The 13,652-nt window shown below is 34.3% G+C and overlaps 2 protein-coding genes across 2 annotated transcripts; one reads left to right on the top strand and one right to left on the bottom strand.

Annotated features, from left to right (window-relative positions):
• Positions 1 to 3,235: 3,235 nt before the first annotated feature.
• On the bottom strand, positions 3,236 to 11,211 carry LOC692797 (chaperonin containing t-complex polypeptide 1 beta subunit). Its single transcript, NM_001046644.1, is given in 10 exon segments — positions 3,236 to 4,336; positions 6,073 to 6,276; positions 6,946 to 7,123; positions 7,577 to 7,751; positions 8,601 to 8,809; positions 8,941 to 9,079; positions 9,958 to 10,177; positions 10,560 to 10,695; positions 10,780 to 10,953; positions 11,115 to 11,211. Coding segments are annotated over 10 exon segments (1,611 nt in total). The 5' UTR covers positions 11,118 to 11,211; the 3' UTR covers positions 3,236 to 4,163.
• Positions 11,212 to 12,036: 825 nt separating this feature from the next.
• LOC101741305 (synaptobrevin-1) lies at positions 12,037 to 13,366 on the top strand. The gene has a single exon (XM_004927805.5). The coding sequence runs from the start codon at positions 12,167 to 12,169 to the stop codon at positions 12,527 to 12,529; it is 363 nt and encodes a 120-aa protein (XP_004927862.1). The 5' UTR covers positions 12,037 to 12,166; the 3' UTR covers positions 12,530 to 13,366.
• The last annotated feature ends 286 nt before the right edge of the window (positions 13,367 to 13,652 follow it).

Below are 13,652 nucleotides of genomic sequence, written 5' to 3' on the forward strand. Positions count from 1 at the left end.
GTACCTACTTAAGTTCCAAAATACTGTTGTTAGGCGTTATTAACTGATTTCTTAAGTTATAGAACTAATACATATAATAGATATCTCACACGTACATTTATTAGTGAGTAACACGTTTATGCGACAGTAAAATTGAAGGGACGAATCCTTGTAAATCGAATAATAAGGGAAAATTATATTACCTTTTTTCTCGGTTCAAAGGTAGTTGACGATTTTCGCGTGAAAGAATTCTCCGAAAATAAGATTTGTCTTTTTATTTTTTCTATTGTCTTCCAGAAAACATTCAAAGAATAAATCCTGATTTTTTACAATCTGCAAAGTTTGAAATTCTTCGAAGATTTCATAAGTCAGTTAAAGATGACAGAGGCGAACGAAACCCTTGCCACCGACGCACCTTGTCATTTTCTGAAATCGCTATCGTAAGCCATAAAGCAATATTGCGTTAGAAAGATGTTTATTTTAGAAACGAGCCGGGTCCCAAGGGTTTATTTGAAGGATAAGATAACAATTAAAACTCTAAGAATACACATAGTTTTTTGTAAAACAATAATAATAATGTAATCTATATATTAATACGTGAAGCAAAAACTTTGTATCCCTTTTTACGAAAATTGCGCGGACGGAGGAGTATGAAATTTTCCACACTTATAGAGAATATAGAGAAAAAGTGCACAATGCTACTATTTTTTTTTAAATAATGCATAAAAGATGCATTACATAAATAAAGAAAACATTACACACACTACATACCATGTATTTGTCAAATTGAGAATACATTAAATATTGTTTGTCTTTGTTAATATTTTTTATAGTGTAGTCTTGGCAAAATTGTGATTATAGAAGTATAAAATACAATCATAATAGTGTACAAACTTACAATTCCAATTAATTATAGTCGAATTTCGACTACTGCGGGACCTCTAGTAATGTAGTAATAGCGTATCTGGAAATTCTGAGATAAATCTGAGAATTCTCTTATCTTAACATAGTTCAGTAGAGATCTCCCTCCAATTTCTGTCTTGACTATTGGCAAGGCTTGTTGTCAGCGCGCGTGAGGTGGTACCATCATCCAAGCGCTTTCTGCTCCGAATCAGTGGTGTGCCGGCGTGATGCGTGGAAGGAACGGTTGTTAGACAATACAATTGAGACTGCGACCTCACGCCTCAAAGTGGATGACGCCATTTTTCCTTCCGCTTATTTTATTGTATTGACTACTAAATATACTGGTGCACAATAAAATTGGGGCGCCTACCAAGTCGGTTGTCGTGACTGTTTCATAACTAACTCTTTATAATATATTTAGAAGTCGTCGTGGCCTAAAGGATAGGTGCATTCGTGTTGAGCGATGCAGCAATGTTCGAATCCCAGGCGGGTACCAATTTTTGTAATGAAATGCGTACTCAAAAATTTTTTACGATTGACTTTCATGGTGAAGGAATAACATCGTGTAATAAAAATCAAACCCACAAAATTATAATTTGCGTAATTACTGGTGGCAGGACGTCTTGTGAATCCGCACGGGTAGGTACCACCACCCTGCCTATTTCTGCCGTGAAGCAGTAATGCGTTTCGATTTGAAGGGTGGAGCAGCCGTTGTAACTATACTTGAGACCGTAGAACTTATATCTATGTAGTATCATCTATGGTAGATGTCTATGGGCTCCAGTAACCATTTAACACCAGGTGGGCTGTGAGCTCGTTCACACATCAAAGCAATAAAAAAATTATTGATTATTTATTCATTATGTTCATTCCTAAATGAAATAATGAATTTTTAAATTGACCAATTTTGTTTTTGGCAATACACAAGTAAAATAAAGTAATAAGAAAACCATACTACATCACTCTGATTAAAAAAATTTTAAAATTAGTTTTGCTAATGTCAATCTTTCTTTAGTAAGAGATATTGCCTCCTCTGGCTTTCATAACACAAACTTTATTGCCCTTGTAGGCAGACGAGCACACGGCCCACCTGATGTTGAGTGGTTACCGTCGCCCATGGACTTCAGCAATGCCAGGGGCAGAGCCAAGCCGCTGCCTACCGCTAACAAACTATCGTTTTCTTCATGGACTATTTTTAAATTTTTAATGGTAGATTGGGGTATGTTTTCATATTCCTTCAATAAAGCCGTTTTCAGCTGTTACATGTTCTCCGGATTCCCGCTGTCTTACTAGACGTTGAGCTTGTCACATAAATGGTCTATGGGATTATGGTCTGGAATTCGTGATAGCCAATCGAGAACCTGTATCCCCACTTCTTGCAAGTAATCGCCAGAGTACATCGGACTGTGGGGGCGTGCATTATCGTCTATTAAGTTAAATTCTTGATCGAATTATCCTGATTATAGCACTACATTCTCTTCAAGAATGTTAGTGATATGACTCAGCAGTCACAGTTCCACTGTCTGCATTAACCAGTTCTGTACTTTTAAGCTTATAAATCCCCAGAACAAAATGAAACTAGTTCCAAAGCTAATAGTTTCAGATGTGACACATTGTCAAAATATTTCTGTTGGTCTACGATACTCTTTTGCGACTATCAACACCATAAAAACACGGGATTCAGATATTTATGCAAGCCCAGCAGTGCCCTTTCTGCAGGCTTGGTAGTCTGCTGAAAGGTCTTAATCATGAAGTCCGCCAATATACACACACCGATGGGTTGAGTTAGGCTGCCTGTCCACAGGAGCGGAGAAATATTAACCTTTTTTTTTCCTACCTAAGCTGGTCCTCGAGAGGCTATTCCAGCGGAACCTTAACTAGTAGGTGAGCTCACAGGGCTCAAACCTGACGAAGTTGCTAACACGAACCCTAGCAAGAGCCGTGCTTCGCAGAATCTACCACCGGATCGAAAACGCGACCCACTGAGATCTGGCGAGAAACTCAGTGGGCTGTGTCTGAGGGTTAATTTACGGTGACTGGTGCTTGAGCTACCTAAAAGCACCGTTAGTGGATCGGGAGGATCCGAAATGACGTGTTTGGGGCGAGGTCGACTGCTTTCCATTCTGTCCGCAGGATCGGGAATGTAGTTACCGGCGGCCACGATGAGAGGGTTCTCGTGTCGTGCCGCTTTATCGAAGTGATAACCAATAAAAATGCACAAAATCATTTCTCAATCTTATAACTTTGATTTTGTCAAAATCTTATTAATATTTCTCAGTTTCTCCGCTCTGCTGCCTCGCTCCGATCCAGTGGACAGGCACCCTTGGTATCGTATTCAAATAAATAATTAGGTACATAAAGAAGAATAATTTATTCAGTTAGATACTTTATTAAATATCGTTAATACATCGCTAAAATTACTAAAGGCATTAGCATTATAGACCAATAAACTAAAAGCTAAAATGAAACTCTCATTAATTACGTGTAATTGCTAGCAACACTAACAGAAAAAAAAGATGAACATTTCAATAAAACACATTACTAAATAAAGCTTGTTTGTCCCTTTCAAAAGCATAATGAACTAAAATAAAATTTGTGAACCATTTTCATTTCAAAAACATTTGAGTGATGAATCATTTTTATCAGAGTTCGAATTTGAAAACAATGTAAACGTATTAATGGATCAAGTGTATATTAGTATTGAAATACAAGAATATCAATAACCATCATCATAAGATTTTAAATTTATATAATGCATCAATATACAAAAATATAACTCCATTTCTCATTAATTAAAACAGCATTAGTTTTCAATATTTTTTCTTAGTCAGCCAGAGTACATCCCAAGACATTATTTCAATGTTAACCCGAAAGTTTAAATTTAGGATCTATTAAATTTGTAATCACAATTTGTAGGCCTTAATATTTAAACCATAGTTTAGTTTAGAGATGATTGAAATTACTCTGGTGTTATAGGGTAAACCATATTATTTTTTGTACTCCTCATTCACGGATTGGCACATCAAGAAAATTGAGTGCCAATTGATTTACGTCACTCTGTGGAATGTTTTACATGAGTTTTTTTTTTATGTTTATAGAATTCGGCAAGCAAGTTTTAGGCTGAATATACCAGGAAACTATAGAGTACTTTAATGCCCATATATAATGCTAATATTATTCTTCGGCGCCAATTGTATAAGAATGTTGGAGTGCCCGCGGTTGTATGGTTTACCCTAATGTTACTGTTTTATTTGGGATGATGGTTTTCAGTGAAGAAAAGCTTAACATGGGCGACGGTCGGGTCCGCGGCGTCTGGGTGCTGCCTTCAGAATGTTATCGACACGAAGAATCATCTCGGCCGCTTCAGCCGCAGACAACAGGACCTGTCTCTTTACGACATACGACTCGGTCACACCCAACTTCTTCATATCACCAACAGTGCCGTTTTGCATATCTATGAACAAAAAAAAACAATTCAAATTGTGCTTACAATTTTTAAATGCGGGGGATGTTTTTCAGTTTGATAATTAATTTTAATGGAAAATTAAAACCCTGATCCAGATAAACTGGACCAAACATACATACATATATTGTAATTTTTAAAGGAAAAAAATCACACAATATTATATTTTTATATCATTTTTATCTGATACTTTTCTATCTGTGGTATATTTCTATATAATGTTTAATCCAAATCGCGCATTCTATGTATTTTTTACCACCCCATTTTAGTCACAATAACTATAATTTAACTATGCACTACATACAAGCGCCTGGACTAATGGACGCCACTTGTGGGGATCTGCAAGTGACTTCAAAATCTAAATCTAAAGAATATTCTGAACTGAATCTGAATTAAACTAAAAAGATTCCCTCCCTGACATCTTGTTGTTGTTGTATTTCTAGGGTACCCTGCTGGTACATAGGGTCCTCAGAAGTTGTCTCCACTTGACCCTGCCCTGTATTGACATAGCCATATGCTTAAAACTATGGCATTAGTCTCAAGTAGATTATCTGCTCTGCACGACAAGTATAACGCAACAAATCTCCTCATTAACTAAGAACTGAATAAAGCACCACATACATACCATTCTCATGTGATTGTTAGTGATGAGTGTTAGAACTACAATTAGAGGATGAAGTGGTGGTGTTATATAGAATATTCCATATAACACAGAATGTGATATAACATAATATGGAATGAAATGAACAACTCTTGGTTTTGTAAGCTTTTCCTTGTGATGACCATATTAAAAATATATGTATTTTTGTTATAATTGATGTTTTAACTATAGCTGTGACCCACAAAAGCCTGCTGCACATGAAAATGTATGATAATACAATTAGATCATCAATACTATATGTAGAATTACCTTTAAAACCTTTGAAGAATAAAAATTATTGTTTTTTTTTTAATAATCGCTTTAGAATCAATATCTATACTAATAGTAGTGGTTTTTACTGATGTTCTGTTATAACTACTGAACCATGGATCCGATTGACTTGAAACTTGGTATCCATGTAGAAAATACATGTACTTAATGGATAGGCTAATATTTATATGAGTGTTGGACTCCCTACACCAGTTGCGGGGGCGTTAATGATGAGAATCTTTGTGGGGGTGAGAAATAATACTGTTAATTTTAAATGGTATTTCTATATAAAATTAGAATACGTGACAATTCGTTGTGTGAATGTGGTTTGGACGACAGCAGTATAGATCACATTTTCCTCAATTGTCGCTTGAACAACTCATTCATATGAGACCAAGTTATTAGCGAACTGAAAATTCAACGGCCGGTAAATGTCCGCCACAACCTCTCACTGTTCCCAGATCCCCGTATTATAAGTGCTTTTATTAAGTTTTTAACTACTAACTCTATAAAATTATAATGATATGTAGTGCATTACTCTCTGTACATAATCTTTATTATAATATGTAAGTTTATAGTAACATTAATTTTGTGTTAGTCCCAGGCACCATTATTATTGCCAAAATTGGATACTTTTCATAATAAAAAGTGTGTTTAAATAGCTCGACAATGTTCCATGTGTAGCCATAACACGACACTGGCAGAAATTGCTGAAAGTATCGGCAGATTGCCATTAAAAAATATATAATAATAATAATAATTTTAAGTGCTCAGTGAAGCGGACGGGTACAGCTAGTACAATATGAAATTAGAGTACCTAATCCCATAGTGTTTTCTCCTCGAGAATGATGAGCTCTGAGTCGAGCAATGAGATCAGCACTGTCGTAGCCAGCATTGTCGGCGACAGCGGACGGCAGTCTCCGGAGCGCGACTGCAAAGGCTTCGGCTGCTGCGGCTTCCTTCCCGGCTGTGCGAGCGCCGGCGCGGGAAGCTGCTTCTGCCATTAGCATTTCACCAGCCCCTACATGCAAAAAATGCTTTGACATATGGATTTTATTTCCAGTATAGATAATAGGGTGTTCAGTCCAGACAGTCGAAGTTGATCAGTGACTGCGACAGTCCATCTGCGAGTCTTTGTAAAAAAATATATTTGTAAATTTATGACACCCTTTATCCCAACTAAAAGAGATTAACGCATCATTTTGCTATAACAAATATTACAGTTATATACTGTCTTCTTAGTCGTTACACTCTTGACATATAGCAATGGAGGATGCAAATTTGATGCGCCTCACCATATCCCACCATCACACTAGGTACACATTATTGTGTTTTAATTAATCACACATCGCACCTTTAGAATTATAGAGACCTAACCCAAAAAATGTGTTTTTTGTAAAACGTTGAATAAAGTTTTCAAACGGAATAGACATAAGAGGAGGATGATGTGAAAGAGACCTATGGATAAGTTTGTCCCTTTATAAGCTACTTTCGGTCATTTGATTAAAAAGAGCAGCTGATGATGGGTCGTTCTAGGTCAATTTTTTAATTAAAGTCGAAATAAAAAATTTCAAAATGGGTCTGTATAATTCTAAAAGTGCGATATATTTTGTGTAAATGTCATGTAAAATGCAAAAGTAAAATATATTAAACATAGTTTTATTTTAGTCTTTTATTAAGTAATTCATACCTCCTCCACATATGACCTTCGGTTCTTTTACAGTAGCAGCAAGCACGCAAAGCGCATCATGGAGTGAACGCTCAGCTTCGTCGATAACTTGTTGCGTGGCACCACGGATTACGATCGTGCAAGCCGAGCCCAACGCTACACCAGAGAAGCGGATCAAGCTCTCATCACCAATCAGAACCTGTGAGTGGTCACCGATTATAAATATGTTACTTTATAAATAGCTACCTAATATTATGATTTATTTTTGATATATTTGGGTGACAGAAAACAACATCACACCACAAACATTGCCAATTAAGTAGTTACTACAGCAAAAACTCAATTGAACCAAACAAAAAAACTTTATCCTTAAAAGATTGGGATATGTACTTGAATAGGTTGTAAAAAAACTCAAACAGAACAGTGAAACCACAAATGCACTTTTTAGTAGATATTTAAAATGTCTACTTTGAGTATGTGCTTCAATTGATATTGATAAGCAAGTTATGCACCAGAAGATTGATAAAAAAGTTAAAAAACCATGCTTGAGGAACATCGGTATAGCAACAGATCAAAAGACAAATTTTCTGCATTGACAGCAAATCTCTTATTGAGAAGAGGTTTTCTTATGATTTAAAATATGTCATTTTACCTCTTCGATCAATTTGCAGTGACCAAGTTTCACTTTGTCTGGTGAGTCAAATGTTGACACAATTTCCCCTCCAGTGACCAAGCCAAGCCTTTCGATACCTTCGAAATCAGCATGCTCAATTGCCATTACTCCAGCATCAGCAAACAACTGCTCTGGGTAGTTGTATATAAGTTGTCTGAAAATTAAAATTACCATAATAAGATACCCTCTTAGGCTTCCAAACACAAAAATTTCAAGAGATTAATTTAATATAAGCATATTTATGCTTATTTCAGATGCTATGCAGTTAATTTGTTTTATTTTACTTAAATATTGTTTTAATCATATCTGCATTAACATTATGTATCAACGAAGCGCTGGGGTCGTTAGTTTGACTTCACCTATTGAAGAAACAAGCAAAGTCATGTTATAGTTTAGTCAATAAACATTTAAATACGTTGGAATATATACTCTGGGTCACGAGATCTTTTTTGAAAGAAATAAATTATTATGATTTGTTATTTAATAATGAATTAGCACATGTGTTGGGTAACAAATCAATTCATTGTGTGTCTTTATGTAACCCCCACTTAGCAATTACTTTATTAAAAGGAGAACAATTACCCTCACTAATACACTACATAAATAGAAAGATAATCAGGTTTGTAAAAAAAAGTTTAATGCTATGTTCTACTCTTGAGTAAAAATAATAAATTACTTAAATTAGGTTCGGTCAGCCTAATTTAAAATAAAAACAGTGATGTAAGATATCAATCTGGGCACCTCTGTTTACATTTTGAAATCTATAAGCTCTTGTAATTGGTTAACATCAGATCGGAGCTAACTTGACCAACTAAGCAAATACAAAATAAAAACAACTTATGACTCACTGACTGAAAAATAATAATTAAGAACCAATATTTGCAACAGCAATCAGTTTTGTATAAGAATAAGTAATGTATAATAATAAGTAATCTATAATAATATTTTCTGAGTATCCAAAAATAGAGCAATTATACAAATCTTTATAGCAAAACAATCTCACCTGTTAATGAAGACATTACATTTGTGTGCTAAAATCTTGTTCACTTTGTCCTTCATTTTCTCTTTCTCAGCTACTTCCAATTCAGCAATCTTGGCCATTGAATCCACTTTAATTGTGGAACCAAACACTTTAATCTTGTCAGTGTCCATTGGTGTGTTTGCAATAAGGATGTTAGCATTTTCTACTTTCTTTGGTTGATGTACACCAACCTATAAGAAATAATATGCCCATTAAAATTTTTGTATCTATAGGTACTGTTTTTCTTTATTAATGTAATGATCAAATAGAAAAACTAAAGAGCACTAAAACTCAATCATTCAAAGGTTTTTTTAAAACTTACTTTTTTGTTTAGCAAGAACCCTTCATCCAAGAATGACTCTTCAAGAAGACCTCCAGATATTTTGATAATTTGGATAGCTTTTAAATTACCAGATCCTTTCAAACGCAAAACTGCATCAACTGCTAATTTTGTGAAATGCCTGAAAGAATATTATACAGTTTATACTGTCTTTGGCCTGAATATTTATGCAACTATGTTGTATGTATATCGTAATGCCTATTGGCTCTGATAGCACTTGAGACTAAGTGCACTATTGAGGCTAATTAAAAAAATACCTCAAGCTTTAGTAATTTGGATAAAAAATATAAATCTCGGCACTACCTTTGGTTGACTGGTAGAGAATGCCTTAGGCATTAATTCCGCCAATGTAAATTTAACATGAAGTGTAATAAATAAATAAAAATCTCATAAAACATTTCACCCCATTTGTACAGTTTCTGTGTTAAAAAATATGAGAAATGACTTTAATTAACCTCTGCTTTTTGGGCTTAGATAATCTGATGCCAATATTTTCTAGATAAGCTGACACATAGACAAACTACAGTTTTTTTTATATCTGCTATTAAGCTACAGCTAAATGACAAAAGAAATTATGATTCTTAGCCAAAAGTTATAATTATTCAGCCATTACTGGTAAATTTACATTATTTTTAAAGCAGATTCTCATGACTTATACTCTTTTTACGCTCAACTCATTGATATAAAGTTGTCCTCTAAATCTTTGGTGATCACAACTCTAAAAAAATCAGAACTTAGACATTCTAATGAAGACCCTGATTGCAAACACTGGTAGATAAAATTGAGTTGCCCTACAAAAAAAAAATACACATAGTAACATTAGCAATACAGCAATAAGTCTTGGAAAATAAAAGACCTAATGAATTAAAATATATGTATATCTAATAATATTGGAATTAATATACTAGTATGTCACAGATATAGCTAATAAATAAAGATATTTTTCAATTGGTATTGAAAACAATGTAATTTCACAGTATACTGGTTTTCACTACTCACTCTTTGTGATTTGAAAGGATCTTTGAGCTCAGTGTGGTCCGTGCGATGTTTTCTAAATCCACTCTTAATGAAGCCTCATTTAAGTTCTTCTGATGATCAAAGCTAGCTTCTGCAAGAGCTTGTTTGGCTGCATCAGAAGCAATTCTCCAACCAGCAATGATTGTTTGAGGGTGCAGTTTTTGTTCAATTAATTTTTCAGCCTCTCGAAGTAATTCAGCAGCTGAATTTAAATAGAACTTTTATCATTATGAGATGCGTTTACATGAATTACAAAAAAAAATCTGATTATATGTTAAAAATAGTATATTTACAAACATATTTCAACTATTTGGTAAGTTTTTTTAAATTTATAACAATGTACAGAGTCAATGTGTTGGCCGAGGTGTTTCCCTAGCGCCTTGCTTGCTTGTTCTTTTTCAAACGAGGCTTGTGGAGAGTACTCAACAGTGGGCAGTGGCTTAGCTCTGCCCCTGGCATTGCTGAAGTCCATGGGCGACGGTAACCACTTACCATCAGGTGGGCCGTATGCTCGTCTGCTTACAAGGGCAATAAAAAAAAATTAAATTAAAGACAACATTATTGTCACTAAAGTTTAAACTAACCCAAAACTGTAACAGATGTGGTGCCATCTCCGACTTCTTCATCTTGTACCTTAGACATATCTACTAGGATTTTAGCAGCAGGATTATCCACACCGATAGATTTCAATATCGTAGCACCATCATTTGTTACTTCGACCTGAAGCGAAAATTCTTTATGCATAAAACATTTCAAAACACAGCATACATTATTAATGTTTAATAAAAAGACAGTTAATTTTACCTGACCAGAGTTCCTCCCGCAGGAAACTAAGATCTTATCCATTCCTTTGGGACCTAAAGTACTCTTTACCAAATCTCCTATGGCAATAGCACCGATGAAACTGGACATCCGGGCAACTTCAGCTTTCTCCTCTTCTGCTTCATTTTTAAGGATACGAATTGGATTTAATGATACCTGTATTAAATTAATTTTAATTTAGAATTACATGTACACGTGCGTGAGGTTATACGGCATCGGGTTCTATTTTCACTTAGTTTTCACTGAATACGTCGTTTTTACTTATAAGTATCAGTAACAATGAAGATACGTTAGATTAAATTAAAGATTTTACTAACCATTTTGGATGAAGGACCTAATTAATTATTTTTCTTTACGCTTTTATCGGCTACAATGCACAAAGAGAAAAGGGAACGACCGAACGACCACTTTGATCACTAATAATGTATACTCTATGTCATGTATTATCTATGCTCTATGTATTTGCTCTCTGTTTTTTGCTAAACTTGTCTATTGGAAAAGCAAAGGGAACGAAACTCATGTAATGAAATCTTGTATTACAAAAATCAAAGCCTCGTATGAATATTGAAATGGAAGTGATTTTACAAATGAAATCGAAGAATGAATCTTTGGTGGAAATGCAAATTGATTGACCGAAGTTATGCGAATTCATTTATTTTATTAGTGAATTGTCTCCTCAGATTAAAACGTGTGTTCATAGTAATTTATTAATTAGGGCAGCTTTGACAGGGAGAATTGAAGTCAATAAAATCGCTGAACGTTGTTTATGATCTCTTTTTTTTTATCGTCACATTTCTGTCGCCATAGCCGAACCTAAAACCACTGCGTTTTCAAAAAGATTTCTTGCTACATACAATTTAGTTTTGGAATAAACTCTCCTCCATTACATTTTTTGAATACTATTTGACCTGGTTGTGCTGTTGATGATGATCATGAGCGATGGTTATAAACATATTTCAACGATGGCGAATAAAATTGAATAAATGGCTGTGGTTTTTGTTACAAAATCGTACTAAAGTTCATCCGTATATACCTTATACACTGCCTTAAAATAAAGTTGAATACCACTGCATCAAATCGTTAAATTTCATCAAGTTACCAGCTTTGAAACGTTATAAATGAAATACAAAAATCTCGAAATTTTACTATTTGAAATCTATTTATCGATTAAAAATCGTTTCATTTTGGTTAAGCAATCAATCTTAGAGCGCCATCCGCCATCCCTAATCCTAATATTTCTATTTAGTCTGTGGTGACGCCATATTTACATTCTACGCCCGTCACCAGTGACCGAATAATAATATTCTGCATTAATCTAGTTACATTCACATTGAAATTTAATAAAAACAGTTCATAATATACAGTAAAAATGGAAGAACAAGGAGGAAGTTCCGCACCAAGAGTAAGCGACAAACGCTTGGCACAAACACAAGCCAAAGTAGATGAAGTTGTTGGCATTATGCGTGTCAATGTCGAGAAAGTTTTGGAAAGAGACCAAAAATTGTCGGAACTAGATAATCGCGCAGATGCGCTGCAACATGGGGCTGCACAGTTTGAACAGCAAGCTGGAAAACTTAAGCGCAAGTATTGGTGGCAGAATTTGAAGATGATGTTAATTATAGGTGCTATTGGTGCAGTGTTGCTTATTATCATTATTGTGTGGGCAACGTCCGGTTCGTCATCCCCTGCCGCGCCTCCAGTAACTGAAGCGCCTAAAGATGTTGGCCGATAGTTAGCCAATTTAAACATATATTCCAAAAAGTATTTATTGTGACTGGGATTGGGGTTCAGAAACGACCAAGCGCGACTGGACAAAGGAAACTTGTAATAGACGCACACTATATTTCTACATGAGTTTTACATTTAGCCTTAAAAATATTGAAAAATTTATACTGTTTACAAAAGTCCCAAACAAAATACTATACAATTTTATAAAAGTTAATACATTAAGATTATTATTATGAAAAATTGTGATTTCTCTTCATAGCTAGCTTTCATATTTAACAGTGGCCAACAATATTTTTATAAATATCTTGTGATAGGTAGTAATAAATTATGAGTAGAGTGTATGTATCACACAGATTGATTATTTAAACTCACTTTAACACATTCCGTGCCAAGTATCCTTGCCTGACTTGTCATTCACTCCATTTGATATTTGGACTAAAGATTGATATATTTTTACAAAACATACTAAGTAAACATGTTCATGTAAGAATCACATTTTACAGAATTACATTTGTTATATATATTCAGTGCAATAAATATGACTGTGTCTACCATGATTCATATGGCACGGAAGCGATTAAATATTTCTCTCCAAAGCAAAATAAAAAGCACTTTTCACACTGAACAATTCACTAGTAGACTTGTCAGTTCCAATAAGTTGTGAATTTGTGATGGTAAATTCTTTACAAATTAACTGAGATACAAAATTTTCACCTAGAAATATGGAGGTAAATAAAACTTACGAACTATAATAACTGTAAAGTGGTTGTTCAAAAAATAAATGATATCAATATTTGATGTTGAGAAGGTTTTGTCCCATTTTGTAAGTTCAGGAATAAAATATATAGGCAAATTGTCCCATTTGTCTATAATAAAAATTTACAAAAAAATATTAACATAGAACAATGTTGCACAATAAATTCTGAGAGGTTTAAATAACACAGAACACAGGTGCTCGAAGGATAAAGATAAAGATGTATACTTTTAACATTTATTGAATTATTGCTATGCTACTTTTTAAGAAATTGCACATTCATTATGTTGCACATTATCCAATCACAAACTTTGGTATAACCATGTAATCTACTAACAGTAACTCTTGTTGGGACCAATTAACGGGGTTAATG

This window comes from Bombyx mori, chromosome 13, assembly GCF_030269925.1.
Source record: "Bombyx mori chromosome 13, ASM3026992v2".
Classification (NCBI taxonomy): Eukaryota; Metazoa; Arthropoda; class Insecta; order Lepidoptera; family Bombycidae; genus Bombyx; species Bombyx mori.